Genomic DNA, 20,798 nt, shown 5'->3' with positions numbered 1-20,798 from the left:
CCTTTCCACTGCAATCTTGGAGAGAAACATTTTTATTTCTTTTTTAAAAGAAATTAAGTGTGACCGTAAGTAAAAAAAAACCGACAAAAACTGGCCAGGGGAACTCAGGTGTAGTAACTAAAGTTACATTTTAATAAATTTTTAAAAGACGGCTACATGTCCCATTCAAATAAAGTATTTTTATCTTGAAGAATGTTATATTTAAAGCTATGCAACAAGGAATTTTTAAAAAAACTCTTATACAACGTAAGTGTACCACATACATGAAAGGTGGTATTACATGTATCATTCCCAAATTAACGAGAAATTGAAATTTACTCCCATCTAACATTTTAACGTAATGCCACTGGATGGAATTTTATGAACAATATAAACCAAAAATCACTTCATAAAAAACAACACTCTCCCCCCTCAGGAAGCACTGCTTTACTAATAAATATCAGTACTATTTAAATAAAAAAAAAAAAAGCAAATTCACATTTTATTTTAGATTGAAACAAAACTGTACAAAATTGTTTACTTTGTGCCAAAAATAACAGCAATATTTTCCAAGTCACTTCTGGACAAACAACAAACTTATTTCTAATTTTTCCAGGGTATGTTTACAAATAAAGATGGAGGCAATAGATACACTTTTGTGTAACAGTAAAGACAAAAACAAATAAATTTAGATGCTTATGGAATAATTTTTACAGTCAGTATCTTTCAGAATTTTAGATTTAATATTCAATTCATACCTGTTAAAAGCTTACAAGGAAAAAATAGTTGTGTTGCTCACACAAAGGAATGTAAACAATACAATCAGGTGATTGAGAAAGGCTAGCTCTTCCACTGAAACCTTAACGTAGCTTCATACTCACTTGATGTGGAGAACACAGTCCACAGTGTGATGACTGTGATAGAAGAATTCACTCTCCATTAAGTTATTCAAATATACCATTTCCATATTTTTTAAACAGTTTCCACATAAACCAAAAATCCTAGTAGTAACTGGTAAGCAATGGATTTCATTCTACCTTGTCTTCCTGCATTTTTTTATGCGTTTAAGTATGAAACAACTCCATAGGATCCACAGCAATCATAAATTACTTTTCCAAAATGACACAACAAAAATGAGCACCTAGTCATGCCAATCAGATGAAGCGTTTGAGTACTGTCTTTGTGAAGCACACTTGTTTATTTTCAAAGGTGTTTTTGTTCACATAATAGTACTTTAATGTGGATCAACAGAACATAACTTGTGTCACTGGCCACTGCTTGTTCAATCTGAGGTTGAAAATGGAAATACAATTGTAATGATTAAGTAGGTTACATACATTTTATAGTTTTTTCGCTTGATGTTAAAGTCTGAATAGAAAAACTATTGCAACAAACTGATTAAAGATTTTTTTTTTAAGCATCTTCAGTTACTTCTGAATTGTTTGAGGGAAGAAAGTCTTCTTGAAATTCTACTTTGTCTGGATAGAGTTTGATGTAGGTGTCCACCATTAAATCCAAATCATGTTTTATATCAAAGTTTATATTAAGCAAAGCTAAGTTGCTTGACCTCTGTTCTGTCAAGGTGTTCTTCAGGTACGCCTTCAAGCGCTTTCGTCCCACTTCATATTTCTCATTCTCCACTTTCATCACTGGAAGGATGCACAGAACTTTAAGCAATGCATATACATTAGGGAAAAACTTTATGTCAGGCAAATGAAGTGCTTCATAAATGGTAGCTGGAAGCTCAATATCTTTTCCTCTATGCTTCCATTTGATTCTCCAACAATGAAGTTCTGCACAGAGTGTATCTGGATTAGGTAGGTCATTTTTGTACATATCAGCATGATGTTCCTCAGACGTATTAAATTTTAGTTGTCCCATGACTGAAGGCACTAAAGATAAACATTTAAGAGCTCTTAGGTGTTGTTCTGAGAATATATCTTTTAGTTCCTGAATAATGTGCTCTACAGTTGGAACACTAAGTGCTTCTTTGTAGTAATTTTCTGATGTTACATCAGAGTCCAAATTACCTTGCTGTGCCCTGCGAAATTTCCCAGGGAGTTTAATTTGTACATCTAGCTTTGTGGCCAAATTTGTTGCTTCTTCAAACCAAAATTCATGATAAACTTCAATATTCTCCATCACTTCATTCAGCGAATGCAACACTGCTGTTAAGCTGCTGGCTGCAAAGAACACATCTGATGTTTGGCCTTGCAGATTTTTTCCAAAGGCTCTTGTAAAAGACAGAATGTTTTTCAGAACTACAACAGTGACGATGAAGTCAAAATCCGTTAATGCACTTGAAAGTACAAATGCTCGTCCAACAACGAAGTTACTCCACCTGACAGACACATCACTGCTTATACCATCCAAGCACAATACCAACGCTTGCATTAGGTCCACTAAAATCTCAAAAGTATCATGTCTACCTGTCCACTGAGAATGGCAAATCTCTTTCAATTCATTACCCTTTTCCTCACTGTTCTGAAAAAGAACAGAGATTACGTTGTCCAGTTCTACTAACAACTGTGGTGACTGATTAAAAAACGAACAAACTTCTTCTATCGTCCCTAGAGCGACAGAAACGCCAACAACAGGGACTGATTTTGCCAACCATACATTTAGAGCACAAGAGGAACAGAGCGTGTATACAGCTTGTGGATACTTTTCCAAGAGTCTTGTAGCTACAATTTTCATTTTTGAAGCAAATCCACTGGAGACAATATAGGCTTGACCTCGACAGTACTCCATATTTAGACCCCATTTTTCAATAATAGTTGTATGGAACTTAACAGCTAAAATTTCAGCATCTGCCTCATAAGGCAAAAACCCTACAAATTCTTCTCTCAGATTGTGGGACTCATCAACAAACCTCACCAACACTGGTAAGTGCTCCTCACCTGCTATATCTACTACCTCATCAGTGACAATGGAAAAGAAGTGCGAGTCTCTCACTTCCCTGAGCGTCTCTTCTCTTACACAGCTCTCACAGATCTCAAGCATCTGTTTCTGCTGCGTTTTAGAACAATACTCCAGATTTACTGCAGCCATCTCAAATCGCTTTCTCAGAACCTCATCTCCAGCATTTATTCTGCATTCCAACAAAGCTTGAAAATTATCTGGGGTGAAGATACCTTCTGGAAGTTCATTAGCATTATGGCCATCCAAAGGAATATTTTGTTTGCCCATGAGGATCAAAATTTCAAATAAAGACTTAAGGTAATCTTTGTTTTCCCTCTCTTCCAGCGTTAAAGGAACAACTTCCTCTTCTTGCTCTTCTCCTCCTTCTTCTGAAACAGTGTTCTGAGCACTGCTCTCATTCAACTCTTGATTTGCCTGTTCCTGTTCAAAGGCTTCATTAACTACAAAATAAGAGACATCACAAGCCTAAGACTTCTTCATATAGAAAGTTTGCTGCATTTACTTTCCCCACTACAACTATATTTATACAATTGCTGACGGGAAAATCCATAGTATTTACAATTTAATTAAACAGTGTCAGTGTGGGGCACTATTTGTAATATTATTGGATAGAATTAAAGTGTTTTACCTAACCTTAATGTACAAATTAACAATAATGTACTGCATATACTCGTGCATGAGCTGAATTTTTTTGGTAAAAAAGGGAATCATCAGAGATGGGGATTGGCTTATGAATGGGTATAGAGAGGGAGAGGTGGAACACAGCCCCTCCCCCCAACAGAAGGAGCAAGGATAGGCAGCACAGCCAGCAGAGCCAGAAGGGAAGAGGCGGGGCCAGAGTCTCTCTGCTTCTGGCCATGCAGCTCCCGCCTAATCTCCGAAGCAGCTGCAGCTCTGGGGCAGGCTGTGGCTGCACCGCCCAGCCTACCGGAGCACGCTGCGGCCGTGTTGCCCGTCCCAGCCTGCTGGAACATACTGCAGCTGCACTGCCCAGTCTGGCCTGCCACAGCAGGCTGCGGCCGTGCTTCCCAGCCTGCCGGAGCAGCTCCAGCCAGGTCAGAGACATCTTCCCCTAGCCCTCCCCAGATAAGGTGGGAAGGGATGGGATGGGGAGAGTGTGAGGGTCCCAGGCCAGGGGTGGGGTCATGTGGAGGCTGGTCACTGGGGTTACTCCCCTGACTCCCAGCTTCTCCCCCCCAAAAAACTTCCCCACCAGTTGCTGTCCCAGCCCATCAGAGTAAGCAGCTGGCGCGTCGGTACACTTTGTTTACTTAGGTTTACCTCCATTCCTGTGGACACTCGAGGTAACAAACCATCTTGGACCACCGGCAGCTTATCCTGATGGCCTGGGAGCCAAAGTTTGCTGACCCCTGAATTATAGGTTCAGCTTATGAATGGGTTATAAAAATTTTCTGTTTTTACTTACCCATCTTAGGGAGGGTCGGCTTATAAATGAACCAGCTTATGATCGAGTATATATGGTATTTCTTACTACCTTATTTGCCTAAACTACTGCTATACCTAAAAGTCTATTCATCACTACAAGCTCAAACTTAAATATATTGGCCACTTACTCTTTTGCTGCTTCAGTGTTCTTATTTCATCTTCACTCTTAGGGAAGAAAAAAAAAGTTATGATACTGTCTGGCATATGGTCTCAAATTGCTGAAGAACTTCAAGACTAGCTATTAAAATTCTAAATAAAGCTCTTTTCAGAGTCCTAATACTTATTAGACAGGTGCAATGCTTTGAGAAGAATCTGAATGTTTTCAGATATATCTCAGTGAGGGTACAGCAATAATGTCAAGTCTATCTGAAGATGTGTTGATCCATCACATAGTGGAACAGTACCCCAAAGTAAGTGGGAGGGAGCCCTGTCATTAAGAAAATTGTATAGCAGGGGTCGGCAACCTTCCAGAAGTGGTGTACCGAGTTGTCATTTATTCACCCTAATTTAAGGTTTTGTGTGCCAATAAAACATTTGAACATTTTTAGAAGGTCTCTTTCTGTAAGTCTACAATATACAACTAAACTATTGTTGTAAAGTAAAGTAAATAAGGTTTTTAAAATGTTTAACAAGCTTCCTTTAAAATTAAATTAAAATACAGAGCCCCCTGGACTGGTGGCCAGGATCCAGGCAGTGTGAGTGCCACTGAAAATCAGCTCACATGCTGCTTTGGCAAGTGTGCCATAGGTTGCCTACCATAGGTTGCCTAACCCTGTTTTAATTTTGAAAGCACTAGATGATTATTCGTGAAGAATTTTGTGCTGTAGGAATGTACAAGTATCTAGCAGTAACTGTTTTCAATGTCAATGCTAGGCTTTGATCCTCATAGCGTACTTATCAAGATTATAAGAAGTTTGGTCAGCAAGTCTGTGTTGTGCAAGCGGTAAGGATAGATGGTTCGCGCCCTAGATTTCGGTGATCCACAGTAATATTGTAAGCATCAATGAGAACGTTCTGCGTTATTAATTTGCGGATGATGAGCGAACGTGGGGGAGTGACGCTGTTTGGAGGCGGGGTCGTAATCAAATGACACGGACAATGGAGAAATGTCTGAGGTAAACAGGATGAAGTTTCACAAACAAATGCAAAGACTGGCTTCCCTTCAGACAGCACAATGCGGTTTCACACATCAGATGGAAGAGACTTTCTAGAGGGTACGGCAGAACAGTTGAGATTCGTGGACCCACGCTAAATATGAGTAGACAGCGTAAAGCTGTTCAAAAAAAGGCAAACGGGTCTGGGATGCTAACGGTGCGTGATGTGAGCAGATATGAGAGTCATTCTTCCTCTACTCTGCGCTGGGTATTGTGTCCAGTTTCTGGCCCACTATCAGGAAATATGTGGAAAATTGAGAGGTCCGAGAGGGCACACAAGAATATTAAGGTCTTGAGAACATGACTTATGAAGGAAGGCTGAAAGAATGGGTTTGTTTTAGTTTCGGACAGAGAGATGAGAGGGACGTGATAGCAGTTTTCAGTACTCTAAGGGTGTCGTGGCGAGGGAGAACTGTTCCCTTGCCGCTTAAGGAAGAACAAGCAATGGCTTCATTGCCGCAAGGGAGATTTAGGTTGGTATTAGGAAAAACGTTCCTAACTGTCAGGGGTGGTTAAACACCTGGATAATTGCCTAGGGAGGTTGTGGAATCTCCATCTTGAGTATTTAAGAGTAGTAGATAAATGTCTATTGGCATGGTCTAGGACGTAGTTGGTCCTGCTATGAGGCGGAACTGGACTGAAATGACTCTCGGGGGGTCCCTTCCAGTCCTAGAATCTATGAAAACCTGCAGACAAGGTCTCTGTGAAACATACAATGGAACCACTGGCAATCCACTATTTCAGCAGAAGCTGCTTACTTCTGATTACTATCACTATCATTCAACAATGAACTAAAAAACAAACAAACAAACAAACAAACAAAACCACTCTGAAATTCTGCCTAGTTCAGAACATTAGACAGTAAAACGGTGATCATGGAAATCCACATACAGCAAGATTTTCAGTGGAAAATCTATGAAGTGCACCCATAATCTGTATCAAGTCTCTTCTAAACCAGCTCTGAGCAACACTTCTTTGTTTTATCATTTTCATTGCCTTAGATATTCCCTAATTCTATAAGTAGGTTACATTAGTTTAAGATTTTAATATTTAAATTTTCCAGGAATGCCTACTATGGTATTTTCTTCAGAAAATGACACTCAGAAGGATACACAAGTGCAAAGTATTACGGTTATTTGGGCATCTCTATATAAATTCTATTTGCACATGCTCGCTTTTACTGCTTTAATAGAAAAAGATTAAATTTAAACATACCAACTCTTTTATTCTCTTTCTGTGCCTGCTGTGTGGATTGTTCAAGTGACTTGTAAGGTCAAATATAGTTGGCACAGCATTATCTCGTAAAACTGTTCTGTAAGGACTCTGTAAAGAGAAAGATGTCGAGATCGTTTTTAAAGGAAATTTCTGTTCCGTGTCTCAGTACAAAAATTATTAAAAATAACAATTTCAAAGCTTAGGCTTACATTTTACCATTTATATTTGGAAGTCTGTCATTTTGAACTTTACTTGGGCATTAGTGCTAGGCTGGTCTGTTTCCAGACAGTTTCTCTTTGATTGTTTGATGCTTTAGTGGAATATTTTAACAAAAAAATGGCACCCATAATCACTACTTATTATATAAAAGTTTCTTAAATCTATTTTTTTATCTTTAGATCACACCATCTTCCCCACTACAATGCTTTTACTTTAACTAGTGCACATTTAAAAGCAATTATTCTGTCAGAAAGACCCCACCATGCATCAAGAAACCATTTTATAAAGAGGAAATTCTGCTTCTATCATGTTTCCTTCTTCATTACTTATTTTCACTAGGGACAATTAAACAAAATATTCTCTCTCCAATAGTAAAATTTCATCTACTCCTGCATCTCAAGACAGAGTGTCCACTTGTGACATAACTACTTTAAAATATCAGGTAGATAATTGTGATTTTAATTGCAGAATAAGCAGTAGCAAAAATCTTCTACATAGTGTTTTCGTACAAATGTCTCTGCTAAGAAAAACTTTCTGCTCACATTTCCTATATAGAATATATTTCATAGTTTTGCATAAGGCTTCAGATGCTCTTTAAGTACAGTATTCTATATCGCGAAAACATACGCCAGCAAAGCTGATTATATTTTGCTAGCAACTGGATTCAGCTGATCATTCTCAAATATGTATTATTGCTTAAAAAAATCATCTCAAGCCAAACTAAACTGCATGAAATTCCAATTTTGATTACATATTAGTCCCTAAAATCGTTTTTTCTCAGACGCTGGCTGCTTTGACTCCCAGAGCTAAAATGCTGTCCTTCATATTTTTATATTAAGTAACATTTTGTGGTTGAAAGATCATTTAAAACATAGGATTCATGCACATAAAAATCAAGAAATAGTATTCTGCCCACAAATTTAAGTTTGCAAAACCCACGATCCTATTTCTCACTGTCATGGGAACAGTTAAGATGTCACTCCGTGAGCTAAAAATACTACACAAAAATAGGAGCGAAACAGTTATCTTCACTTTAAAAATTTCTCTTTGATAAAACATCTCTATTTAGAAAAAGTAGAAAAAGACTTCTTGATCCTAAGGTTAATGTTTTAAGCAGGAAAATGAACATAGGTACATTTTACACAATGTGAAATAGATGTTTAATTGCCTTTACTTACGCTTCTACATATCATAGAGGTCTCAAAGTGTTTGGCACACAATCTGTAGTGCTTGTTCAGCTGATCTGGAGTTTTATCTTCTAAATCTGCCCTTCGACAGTTCTCCACCCACCTCTGACATCTGCACGTAAAACACAAACTTTAGTTACTTTAATAGTTTAAGTTTACACAAAAAAGCCTCCTATAATTTCTAAGACAGTCACCATAAACATTTTTTTACCTTAATGTTTGAAATAAACCTTTTTATTTATTTTCAAGTAGGGGTTTGGGATCTTATAGTCAAATTGCAAGGAAAAAGGAATGGAGGGGACGCCCAAACATGTTCCTGCTTGAACCATTTAAAAATTTTGCTTTTCACTCAATTTAACGCAACCTCAGATGCTTATATAAATCAAACTTTTCCTCTAAGCAACATTTTTCTAACTACACCTCCGAAGCACAATGGTTTGTTGTGCAGTTGTTCATGAGTGAAGACATGCTAGCGTTTTATTTCTGAAGAAAAACCATTCCCTCCTCCCTTAATAAATCGGACAAGTTTTAAAAGAGTAGATTTTTTGACAAAAAATACAATTTTGAGTATTTTTCTTGTTGGTGATCTCCAAGGGCAAAGCTATACATTTACAATGAATCTTTGAACACTAAAGTAAAAAAATTTGTCAAGTAGAAGACAGGCAATCCAGAGAATTATCTGAGTTTGAAATAAATCTTCAATAGACATATACTACATATATTATAAAATGTTTGGTTTTGTGCCATCTTAAGAACCTTGCTTACTTTTGTGTCACATATCATAGGACTTGAAAGAAGTCTTAGAATAATCTTGCCCTCCCTTATTAGAGACCCAATCATAGGGTTAGAAGGGACCTCAGGAGGTCATCTAGTCCAACCCACTGCTCAAAGCAGGACCAATCCCCAGACAGAATTTTACCCCAGTTCCCTAAATGCCCCCCTCAAGGATTGAACTCACAACCCTGGGTTTAGGAGGGCAATGCTCAAATCATTGAGCTATCCCTCTCCCAAGTCTCTCTCTTAATAAGACCCCTTTTAAATCTGGAAGACAGTATTTTCTCTCAAGCATAAGACATGCTAAGGAGCAAATGCTATAAACTTATTAGCTGGCTTTCCATTTATCCCAATGGATATATTTAATCAAGTCTTTGCCAAGGACTTTTTGAGCCAGTACATGCACAAGACTGACTGCAAAATTACTATAATGAAGCTCCTCTGCTATTTCATTTGTGCATGTCCCTCAGAAAAATGTCATTAATCAGTTTCTGGCAGCTATTATAATATCTTATTATTTTCCAAAAATTTGACTCTACCAACAAATAGAATTCTCTAGAAGGACTCTTATCTATAGATATATGCTAACTGGTATTATAAAGTCTTCACTACATGACACCACAGAAGCCAATTATCAGTACCAGGCAAATTGGTTGAAACTATAGTAAAGAATAGAATTGTAAGGCACACAGATGAACATAATTTGTTGGGGAAGAGTCAACATAGTTTTTGTAAAGGGAAATCAAGCCTCACTGATCTACTAGAATTCTCTGAGGGGTCAGCAAGCATGTGAACAAGGGTGATCCAGTGGATATAGTGTACTTAGATTTTCAGAAGGCCTTTAACAAGGTCCTTCACCAAAGGCTCTTCAGCAAAGTAAGCTGTCATGGGGTAAGAGAGAAGGTCTGCTCATGGATCAGTAACTGCTTAAAATATAGGAAACAAAGGATAGGAATAAATGGTCAATTTTCAGAATGGAGAGAGGTAAATAGCGGTGTCACCCAGGGTCTGTACTGGGATCAGTACTGTTCAACATATTCATAAGTGAACTGGAAAAAGGGGTAAACAGTGAGGTGGCAAAATTTGCAGATAATACAAAACTACTCAATGTAATTAAGTCCAAAGCAGATGGCAAAGATACAAAGGGATCTCACAAAACTGGGTGACTGGACAACAAAATGGCAAATGAAATTCAATGTAAATAAATGCCAAGTAATGCACATTGGAAAGAATAACTCCAACTATACATATAAAATGATGGGGTCTAAATTAGCTGTTACCACTCAAGAAAGATCTTGGAGTCATTGTGCATAGTTCTCTGAAAACATCCACTCAGTGTGCAGCAGCAAACACAAAGCAAACACAATGTTGGGAATCATTAGGAAACGGCCAGACAAGACAGTAACTATCATACTGCCTCTATATCAGGGGTTCTCAACCTTTGCTTTCTGAGACTATCCCAACATGCCATAAAAACTCCACGGCCCACCTGTGCCCCAACAACTAGTTTTCTGCATATAAAAGCCAGGGCGGCGTTAGCGTGTAGCAAGCTGGGCAATTGCCTGGGGCCCCATACCACAAGGCCCCCATGAAGCTACATTGCTCAGGCTTCCGCTTCAACTCAAAGTGGTGGGCCTCAGGGACTTGAGCTTCAGCCCCATGCAAAGGGACTTCAACTTTCTGCCCTGGGCCCCAGCAAATTTAATGCTGGCCCTGCTTGGTGGCCCTCCTGAAACCTGCTTGAGGTCCCCTAGCGGGCGCCAGAGCCCTAACTGAGAATTACTGCTCTATATAAATCCATGGTTCGCCCACATTTTGAATACAGCAAGCGGATTTGCTCACCCCATCTCAAAAAAGATGTACTGAAAAAAAGTACAAAGAAGGGCAACAAATATTATTTGGGGTACGGAACAACTTTCATATCAGGAGAGATTAAAAAGACTGGGACTTTTCAGCCTGGAAAAGAGACGACTAAGGGGGGATATGGTACAGGTCTATAAAATTATGACTGGTGTGGAGAAAGTAAATAAGGAAGTGTTATTTACTCCTTCTCATAACACAAGAACTAGGGTTCACCAAATGAAATTAATAGGCACCATGTTTAAAACAAAAAGAAAGTATTTTTTTCACACAACACACAGCCAAACTGTGGAGCTCTTTGCCAGAGGATCCTGTGAAGGTTAAGACTATAACAGGGTTCAAAAAAGAACTAAGTAAGTTCCTGGAGGATAGGTCCATCAATGGCTATTAGCCAGTTTAGTCAGGCATGCAAAACGATGCTCTGAAGCAGGGGTGACCAACCTCTGGCTCTTAGGAAGTTAATATGTGGATCCTTGTATAGGCGCCAACTCCAGGGCTGGGCTGTAGGTGCCAACTTTCCAATGTGCCGGAGGGTGCTCACTGCTCAACCCCTGGCTCTGCCCCAGACCCTATCCCCATTCCACCCCTTCCCCAAGGCCCCTGCCCTGAGTCTGTCAGGTCCTCGTTCGTCCCTCCTTTCTCCCCCACAGCCTCCTGCATGCCATGAAACAGCTGATCACAGTGGGCAGGGGGCGTGGGGAGGGAGGGGAGGTGCTGATCAGCAGGGCTGCTGGTGGGTGGGAGGTGATGGCAGGCTGCTGATGTATTACTGTGGCTCTTTGGCAATGTACACTGGTAAATTCTGGGTTCTTCTCAGGCTCAGGTTGGCCACCCTTGCTCTGAAGTTCCCTGGTCTCTGTTTGCCAGAAGCTGAGAATGGATCACTTGATGATTACCTGTTCTGTTCATTCCTTCCAAAGCATCTGGCATTGGCCCGTATCGGGAGACAGGATACTGGGCTAAATGGACCATTGGTCTGACCCAGTATGGCCATTCTTATGTTCAGTCTTTGAGATACATTATGATGCCTGAAAACCTAGACAACTCCCATACAAGAGTAATGACTGGTCACTATAATAATCATATAATTAGCTGTTCTATATCCATCAGCTCCTCCTTGACATATGCTCCAACCTAAATAAAGTCAAAGAGGACCACAGATGACTACATAGAATTACAGCATTATGACAGACACGATAGCAGTAATTCAGAAGGAACTCTCATTATAAATCCCATTTTCAGTGACAATTTTACTTCAATTGATCCAGCTTCTAGCCACTCCCCCAAAGTTCTAAGTGGAGCTCAAACTTTTCACACTTAGTCTAGAGTTCTTTTAAAAAGTTATTGTTTGTATTCTGGCAGGACTCCCAGTGGTCATAGGACTGCCTCTCCTACAAACATAGAAGACACATTCCCTTCTCCAAAAAGTTATAGGAAGGGTGTGGAGACACTTACAAACAAAATATATACCATTTTACTAAAATTCATTATATCCAACCTCAGTCTATTCACTACTGAAATCCATTCAGCTATTAAAAAAAAATATCTTCAGTCCACTTTAAAAATAAAACAAAACCCCCTCAGATCCTTGTTTTGCATCTACAATTGACAATTTCAAAAAGAAAAGTGTACTTTTTGCAACATTGGGGGAAAGGAGGGGAAAATATTAACAAATGCTGCAAATAAGTGAAGATAACTAATAAAGAAAATGGCATACTGCACAAGCTAAGGATCGCTAGTTCAAAGTACAATGAAAAATATCCTTATCTCTGCTGACTTCTCTTATCCTCAGGACCTTCCCAGATTCAATCAATTCATCCTTCCACCCTCACTCTACTTTATAAACTATAGAATGAGAGTCCCAAAAGTTTGGCTGTTTGGTGCACGTGAAATGTGAAGTTTCAGTCACTGAGCCCAAAAGACTTAGGTTTATTAGGCTGAATGAGAAAGACAATTAGGTTTGCACTCTTTTTGGACCACAACGTCTGTAGCAGTTTCAAGTTTAATACATGCTGTAGGTGCAACAAGCTGGTGACATGCCAGTGGAAGGGGTATAGAAAGTGAAGGGAATGTCATGTGCAATCTATAGGGTTATACACTACTTTTTAATAAACTGACTTGCAGGAGGTATGGGGGTGAAGAGAAGCAGAATTTGGCAGACTGGCAGATCCTGCAGTCACTGCCCACTTCCACTTCAGCAATAATGTATCCTGTTCCGGTCCTGGATTCAGTCAAAAGAATGATATAGGCTAACTCTAAGGGACCAAAACAGGAAAGATACAGCAGCAGGAGCCTAGAACTCCAATACCCAGTAACTACACAACAGACTTTGACAGTGTATTTTTCAAACAGCAATTAATTTAAAAAATGCTTATTTTAGAAGAATGGTGAAATTTTGTACTGATACTTTCAGTAAGTAGCTCATTTATATACCACAGTGGAAACATGGCAAACAAGTTCAGAAGAAAGCAATCAGTAACTAAGGGGATGTCTACACTATGAAATTAGGTCAATTTTATAGCAGTCGATTTTTAGAAATTGAATTTATACAGTTGATTGCATATGTCCCCACTAAACATATTAAGTCGGTGGAGTGCGTCCCCACTACCATGGCTAGCATCGACTTACAGAGCAGTGCACTGTGAGTAGCTATCCCACAGTTCCCGCAGTCTCCGATGACTATTGGAATTCTGGGTTAAGCTCCCAATGCCTGATGGGGCAAAAACATTGTCACAGGTGGTTTTGGATACATGTCATCAGTTGCCCCTCCCTCCGTGAAAGCAACGACAGACAATCATTTTGAACCATTTTTCCTGGGTTACCCGTGCAGATGCCATACCACGGCAAGCATGGAACCCACTCAGCTCACCGTCACCTCTGCTACTGTGAGCATTGTAAACACCTTGTGCATGATCCTGGAGTATATGCAGAACCGGGCTAAGAGATGCCAGCACAAGGAGGATTTTGATGAGGACATGGACACAGACGTTCCTGAAAGCATGGCCATGGCAACTGGGACATCATGGCAGCAGTGGGGCTGGTTGATCCAGTGGAACACCGACTCTGGGCCAGGCAAACAAGCACAGACTGGTGGGACCGCATAGTGTTGCGGTTGTGGGATGATTCACAGCGGCCGTGAAACTTTCGCATGCGTAACGCCACTTTCATGGAACTCTGAGTTGCTTTCCCCCATCCTGAAGCACAGGAATACCAATATGAGAGCTGCCCTGACAGTTGAGAAGCAAGTGGTGATAGCCCTGTGAAAGCTTGCAAAGCCTGACTGCTACGGGTCACTCAGGAATCAATTTGGAGTGGGAAAGTCCACCGTGGGGGCTACTGTGATCCAAGTAGCCAATGAAGTCATTGACGTTCTGTTATCAAGGGTTGTAACTCTGGGAAATGTGCCGGTCATATTGGATGGTTTTGCTGCAATGAGATTCCCTAACAGTGGTGAGGAGATAGACGGAATGCATATCCCCATCTTGGGACCAGATCACCTTGCCAACCACTACATGAACCACACAGGGTACTTCTTAAAGTGCTGCAGGCACTGGTGGATCACAAGAGCCATTTCACTGACATCAACGTAGGATGGCCGGGAAAGGTGCACGATGCTCACATCTTTAGGAACTCCGGGCTGTTTGAGCAGCTGCAAGCAGGGACTTACTCTGCAGACCAGAGAATTACTGTTGGGGATGTTGAAATGCCAATAGCTATCCTTGGGGACCCAGCCTATCCCTTGCTCCCAGGGCTCATGAAGCCTTATACAGGCAGCCTAGACAGCAGTAAGGAGCAATTCAACTATAGGCTGAGCAAGTGCAGAATGGTAGTAGAATGCGCCTTTGGACATTTAAAAGTTCACCGGTGTGTTTGCTGACTAGGTCAGTGCTCGGCGCAACCAATATTCCCATTGTTATTGCTGCTTGCAGTGTGCTCCATAATATCTGTGAGAGTAAGGGGGAGAAGTTTATGGCAGGGTCAGAGGTTGAGGCAAATCGTCTGGTGGTCAATTTTGAACAGTCAGACACCCAGGCAATTAGAAGAGCACACCAAGGCACACTGCACATCAGAGAGGCTTTGAAAAACAGTTTCATGACTGACTAGGCTACGGTGTGACAGTTGTGTGTGTTTGTCCTTGATGCAGAGCTGCCCCCTTTGGTGAATGTACTTCCCTGCTATCCAACCACCCTCCCCGTTTCGAAATAAAGTAACTATCCTCTTGAAACCATGCATTCTTTCTTTATTAATTGAAAAAAAGAGATAACGGACAAGGTAGCTTGGGTGGGGCAGGGGAGGAGGGAAGGACAAGACCACACTGTTTATTGTAGACACACTAAACTCAAACTGTTTGAATGACAGCCTTCTGTTGTTTGGGCCATCCTCTGGAGTGGAGTGGCTGGGTGCCTGGAGTCTCCCCCCACCAGCACGTTCTTGGGCATCTGGGTGAGGTGGATATGGAACTTGAGGAGGAGGGCATGCAGTTATACAGTGGATACAGCGGGTGACTGTGCTCTTGTTGGCTTTCCTGTAGCTCCAACAGACGCTTCATCATGTCCATTTGCTCCCCCAACAGATGCTTCATCATGTCCGTTTGCCCCTCCATTAGCCTCAGCATCATGTCCCGCCTCTGCTCTTCACACTCACTTAATTCTTTCCTGGCCTCTGTCACTGAATGCCTCCATGAGTTCAGCTGTGCCCTATCAGTGCGGGAGGACTGCATGAGCTCAGAAAACATGTCATCGGAGGTGCATTTTTTTGCTTTCTAATCTGCGACGACCTCAGGGACGGAGATGATAGAGGGAGCATAGAAACATTTGCACCTGGGCGGAGATAAAAAGGGAGAGTAAAATTTAAGATGATACATTTCTGAGAACAAGAAGGAGACTCTTTCACAGTGAATCAAGCAATTCACAGCAGACAGCACATGTGCTTTAGGTACAAGGTCACATTTTGCTTTTTATATTGAGCACCTGCCAGTATGGCGACACATCACACACGGCTGGGCAACAGAATTCAGTTTCCAGGAAGCCATGGTAAGCCTTTTGGTATGCGGGGTTGGCTTCTTACACCTTCATAACATGTGGGAATATTTTCAAACTGCAGCACCCTCCTTTCCCAGAGCAAGCAAGGGATTGGATTTCACATTTAGAAGGAAGGGCTGTGGTTTTCAGGTGGATGTGCAGCACACACCTACCCCCACCCCACCGCGTGACTATTCTCTGGGATGATCCCTTTTAGCCAAGCGCAAACAGCCCAGCATGAATGGGGTCCTTTTACTGTTCCCTTAAAAAAATTTCCCTATTTCAACCAGGTGACCATGAATGATATTACTCTACTAAGGCTAACACAGAAAGATATAGACTGAATGTTGCTTGAATGCGACCAAAACCCAGACCCATTCACTGCCAAGCTTTGTGCTGCAATGATTCCAGACTACTTGTTATTGGCTTGGCGTGGTAAAGTGTCCTACCGTGTCCTTGGCGTGGTAAAGTGTCCTTACGAAATAAGGCAGCCCTCCCCAGAAACCTTCTGCAAAGGCTTTCAGAGTACCTCCAGGAGAGATTCATGGAGATGTCCGTGGAGGATTCCCGCTCCATCCCCAGACACATTAACAGACTTTTCCTGTAGCTGTACTAGCCGAGAATGCATCCCAATTCTTCAGGGCAAATCAAACATTAAAACACTACTGCTTTTAATCCCTGTACTGTAGTTACAAATGTGCACTCACCCAGAGCTGTCTTCTCCGGCTTCAGGGTCAGGGATCCTGCCTTGGGAGGGTATTGGCTCCAGGGTGATGAAAAGGTCCTGGCTGCTGGGGAGAACGGATTCTCCGTTTGTCTGCTGCGCATTCTCCTCTTCCTCATTCACAAAATCCTCCTCCCTGTTGCATGAGACTCTCCCTTTGCAGGTGTCCACGGACAGTGGTGGGAGAGTGGTAGGGTGCCCCCCAGAATGCCATGCAGCTGATCATAAAGAAGCATGTATGGGGCTCTGATCTGGAGCGACCGTTTGCCTCCTTTGTCTTTTGGTAGGCTTGCCTGAGCTCCTTAACTTTCACACGGCACTGCTGTGTATCCTCTGTTTAACATGCCCTGTGAAATTTTGGTAAATATATTTGCATTTCTTCTTTTTGATTGGAGTTCGGCCTGCACAGATGCTTCTCCCCATACAGCAATCAGATCTAGTGCCTCCCTTTCGGTCCATGCTGGAGCTTGTTTGCCATTCTGGGGAGACTGCGTGGTCACCTGTGCTGCTGAGTTCGCCACACTGACCAAACAAGAAATTAAATTCAAAAGTTCCTGGTGCTTTTCCTGTGTACCTGGCTAGTGCATCGGAGTTCAATATGCTGTCCAGAGCGGTCACAATGAAGCACTCTGGGATAGCTCCCGGAGGCCAATACCGTTGATTTGCGTCCACAACACCCAAAATTTGACCCAGCAAGGTTCATTTTAGCGCTATTCCCCTCGTTGGGGAGGAGTACAGAAGTCGATTTTAGGAGCCCTTTAGGTCGACAGAACGGGGTTGGTTGTGTGGATGCAGTCATTTTTAAATTGACCTAATGCTGCTAAATTCGAACTAACCCCGTAGTGTAGACCAGGCTTAGTACAGAAATCTGTTAAACCAAGTCGTATCAGACAATTCATGCAGCAAATAAATATAGATGGTCACTGGTACACCTGTAATCATGCAGCGTTTGCTCTGTAAGTGCTTCACTGGCACAGAACAAGATCAGTCTTACCACAAGAGTTTGCACTGCTGTTTTGATTACCACTCTTTTTAGCTCTAGGATTTGAGAGCCTCTTCTTCAGTCATGCATGTTTAAAAGGATTGTTTTTAAATATCTGATGACATCTCATAAAAGGGTGAAAGACCATTTTATTTAGGAAACATTCTATTGACAGATGAAGTATAAATTACTTCTCTACAGGGTGGATAAAAATCAGTGACAAAAAATCATATTTAAAACAATTTTCTTTTAAAATTGATTTAAATTTAAATTTTAAATTGTAATAACCTGTTTATGACTTAATTTACCATAATCTATTAAACAACATTATTATTTAATTGATATGGTTTAAGTTATATATATTTGCTTAAAGCACCTGATACCACTCTCCTCCCACACCCAAACTCCTCCTGCTGCTGTTGGGGTGGGGAGGAGGGGAGGCAGTGCCCTGAGACTACCCCAGCAGTGGCCAGTGCAACTGGCCATGCAGCTGCCTGAGCTGCTTGGGCAGCCCTGAAACCAATCACACTGGCCGCTGCAGAAGTCACGGAGGGCACAAAATCCGTGACAAACTCGCAGCATTACTCATAATTTGTGTCACGCTGCATTAGAATGGTAACTGAAATTTAAATGAACACAAAATAGCGTATCAGATTTTTATTAAAACAAAACAAGCCCTTAACAGAATGCATGACCTACTGTGCCACAGTTATAAAGCTCAACCTCAAAAGTTAAATGTTTTTCCCCAGTTCTTTCTTTATATAGAAAAGCACCTGTTAACTCAAAGTTTTTGGATAAAGGTTCATGAATTCCGCCTATTTATTTTTTATTTAAATGTTCTGAGAGAATACAAGTCTAGGCCTTAACATATTTTGTATTAAATTCAGATTTCATTTTGAACAGGTTTAAAGGAATAAATTATAAAGTTAAATCATCAAAAAAAAATCTTTTTCTTTAAAAAAAAAAACCACATTGATTTTTAACCACCCTGCCAGAGGCCAATAAGTGTTCTAAAGCAGTGTTTTTCAAAGTTTGGGTTGTGATCCAGTACTGGGTCATGGCATCTAAGGCACTGGGTCGCCTTGCTCAGCACCCAGGGACCTTAGCAGCTCTGGTCAGCACTGCCAACTGGGATGTTAAACGCTAAGGCAGGCTAGTGCCTACCTGTTCTGACGCTGCGCTACATCCCAGACACGGCCAGCAGCAAGCCCAGCTCCTAAGTGGTGTGTGTGTGTGTGTGCGTGCGTGTGCGCGCACACTGGCCAATGGGAGCTGGTGAGGACGGTGCCTGTGAGGGAGAGTCATGCACCTCTGCCTCATAGTCAAACCTGCTCCTGGCCACTTCTGGGGCCTGCCTCTGCACCCGTGCTGCGCCACTGACCGGGAGCCATTGGAGGTAAGTAGGTGCCCCAATCCCCTGCCCTGAGCCCCCCTCCCCCACCCAGAACCCTTTCCTGCACCCCAAACCTCTCATCCTCAGCCTGACCTCAGAGCCTGTACTCCCAGCCCAGAACCCTGACTCCCTCTCGCACCCCAAATGGCTGCCCCAACCCAAAGCTCCCTCTCACACCTTAAACCCCTCATTCCCAGCCCCACCCCATAGCCCTCATCCCCACACCCCAACCCTCTGCCTCTCCCACACCCAAACCCCTCATCCCCAGCTCTGTTGGGTCACAAACATCAACAATTTTCTTCAACTGGGTCTCCCCCTGAAAAGTTTGGTCTTTAGAGCAGTGGTTTTCAATCTGCGAACCCCTGAACAAAGTTGTTTTAGCAATAAAAAGAGAGAGTGATAAAACAAAATTAATTTATTCTAATTACTTCATAATTATAAAAAGGACTTCCAAGGTAGGAATGGTCTGTCTATACTTGGTCCTGCCTTAGGAAGAGGGCTACAGATGACCTCTCTAGGTCCTTTCCATCCCTATATTTCTATGATTCCATGTCTTGAAAGCACTATATAAATGTTAATATAATTAAAATGAAAATATGACCAAAGCAGAACTGTACAGGTTTCAGAAAAAATAAAAACTGTTCAGAAATACCTCTGTGTAATACTTGCATGACACACTATCTACCTCCCAGTTTTCTGAGTGGGTCACATAATTGTTGTACGCCTTTCATAAGTGTTGAGTGGAAGATAAGAGGAAAACTTAAAGCACGAAACAAATATTCTTCTGAAGGGGATAATTATAGACACTCCATTAAAAATATGGTAAATTAACTCTGTGTCATTTTAATGTATTAAATTAAAATTCTTTTCCAGCCTGTTCCTATCACTTTTCAGTGAGACTATCAAGACTCAGCTCAAATAATTATAATCCTGATGATGCAAAAAAGTTATATATTTGCTTAATTTTACACAAAGCAAGTAGTCTTCTTGACCTCAGTGGGATTATACACAGTGTGTCAAGTTAAACACATGCCTGAGTTTTTGCAGTTTTGGGGCCTATATTACTACATTTGTTTCCAAAGATCACAGTTCTCTAAGGAAATGCTTCCCTGCCCCACACCTCATCACTATAATATTTAGCCCCTTTTCTTATAATTGTGCACAACGGGAGGACAGCTGTCCTCATTCTTCTTTCTTCAGCTATATTAAATATTTATGCTAATAAAGATTAAAAGACTGAAGGCATGGAAAATTTACCAAAAACTGTTCGTGGCCAGGCCAGGCCAGGCTAGGCTAGGCACAGTACAACAACTCAAGATGAATAGACATAAATCATGAAGATCATTTATTTTAGAACAAACAGATTTGCAATAAAATGTAGTTAGTACTGAGTTTATGGCACTAAAGACAGAATGTGCAAAAATACATGCAGTTACATTCATATGTATAATGATTACACCATACCTGAGTACAAAAAGGCTGTAAGTGCAGCAACCAAGATATACGTAACACATTCAACTTAAAAGTAAACTAATGCATTTAATTTTTATACAAGTGTCTGCTTTCAGGAGCAGATATTGTGACATTACAGTTGAGATACAATGTTTATTTTTCTAAGGCTACGTCTACACTGCACGATTATTTCGAAGTAGTTTAAACGCTATTACGAACCGATTTTAAAGTCGGTTGTTGCGCGTCACAGTGCGATCCAAAATCGATTGCTTGTGTCATGGTCATGGTTTACAGGCGGTTTCAGGAGCGGTGGCATTGTGGTGTAGGGCCTGTGTTCCTCAGCTATCCATATTCACCTTCCGTGTGGAGACAGTCCTAGTGAGGCGCAGAAAACCTTGCCGTGTGGTCTGGCTACAGCCTCACCTCCTCCCTTTGTAGGCAGACAGACAACCTTGCGCGTTTTTCGCGGA

General features: G+C 41.3%; 1 protein-coding gene across 1 annotated transcript in view; it reads right to left on the bottom strand.

Moving 5' to 3' along the window:
• Positions 1–468: 468 nt before the first annotated feature.
• Positions 469–20,798, bottom strand: part of THAP12 (THAP domain containing 12) — a 26,582-nt gene continuing 6,252 nt past the window's right edge. The window contains exons 2-5 of the mRNA XM_075061807.1: positions 8,114–8,234; positions 6,717–6,824; positions 4,476–4,512; positions 469–3,341 (exon numbers count right to left, since the gene is read on the bottom strand). Of these exons, the coding sequence (XP_074917908.1) occupies positions 1,393–3,341; positions 4,476–4,512; positions 6,717–6,824; positions 8,114–8,234 (2,215 nt within the window). The 3' untranslated portion in view covers positions 469–1,392. The remainder of the gene's footprint in view (positions 3,342–4,475; positions 4,513–6,716; positions 6,825–8,113; positions 8,235–20,798) is intronic.

Source organism: Chelonoidis abingdonii, chromosome 1 (genome assembly GCF_003597395.2).
Source record: "Chelonoidis abingdonii isolate Lonesome George chromosome 1, CheloAbing_2.0, whole genome shotgun sequence".
NCBI lineage: Eukaryota > Metazoa > Chordata > Testudines > Testudinidae > Chelonoidis > Chelonoidis abingdonii.
The sequence above is the reverse complement of the archived record's forward strand: the minus strand, read 5'-3'. Positions and strand labels throughout refer to the sequence as shown.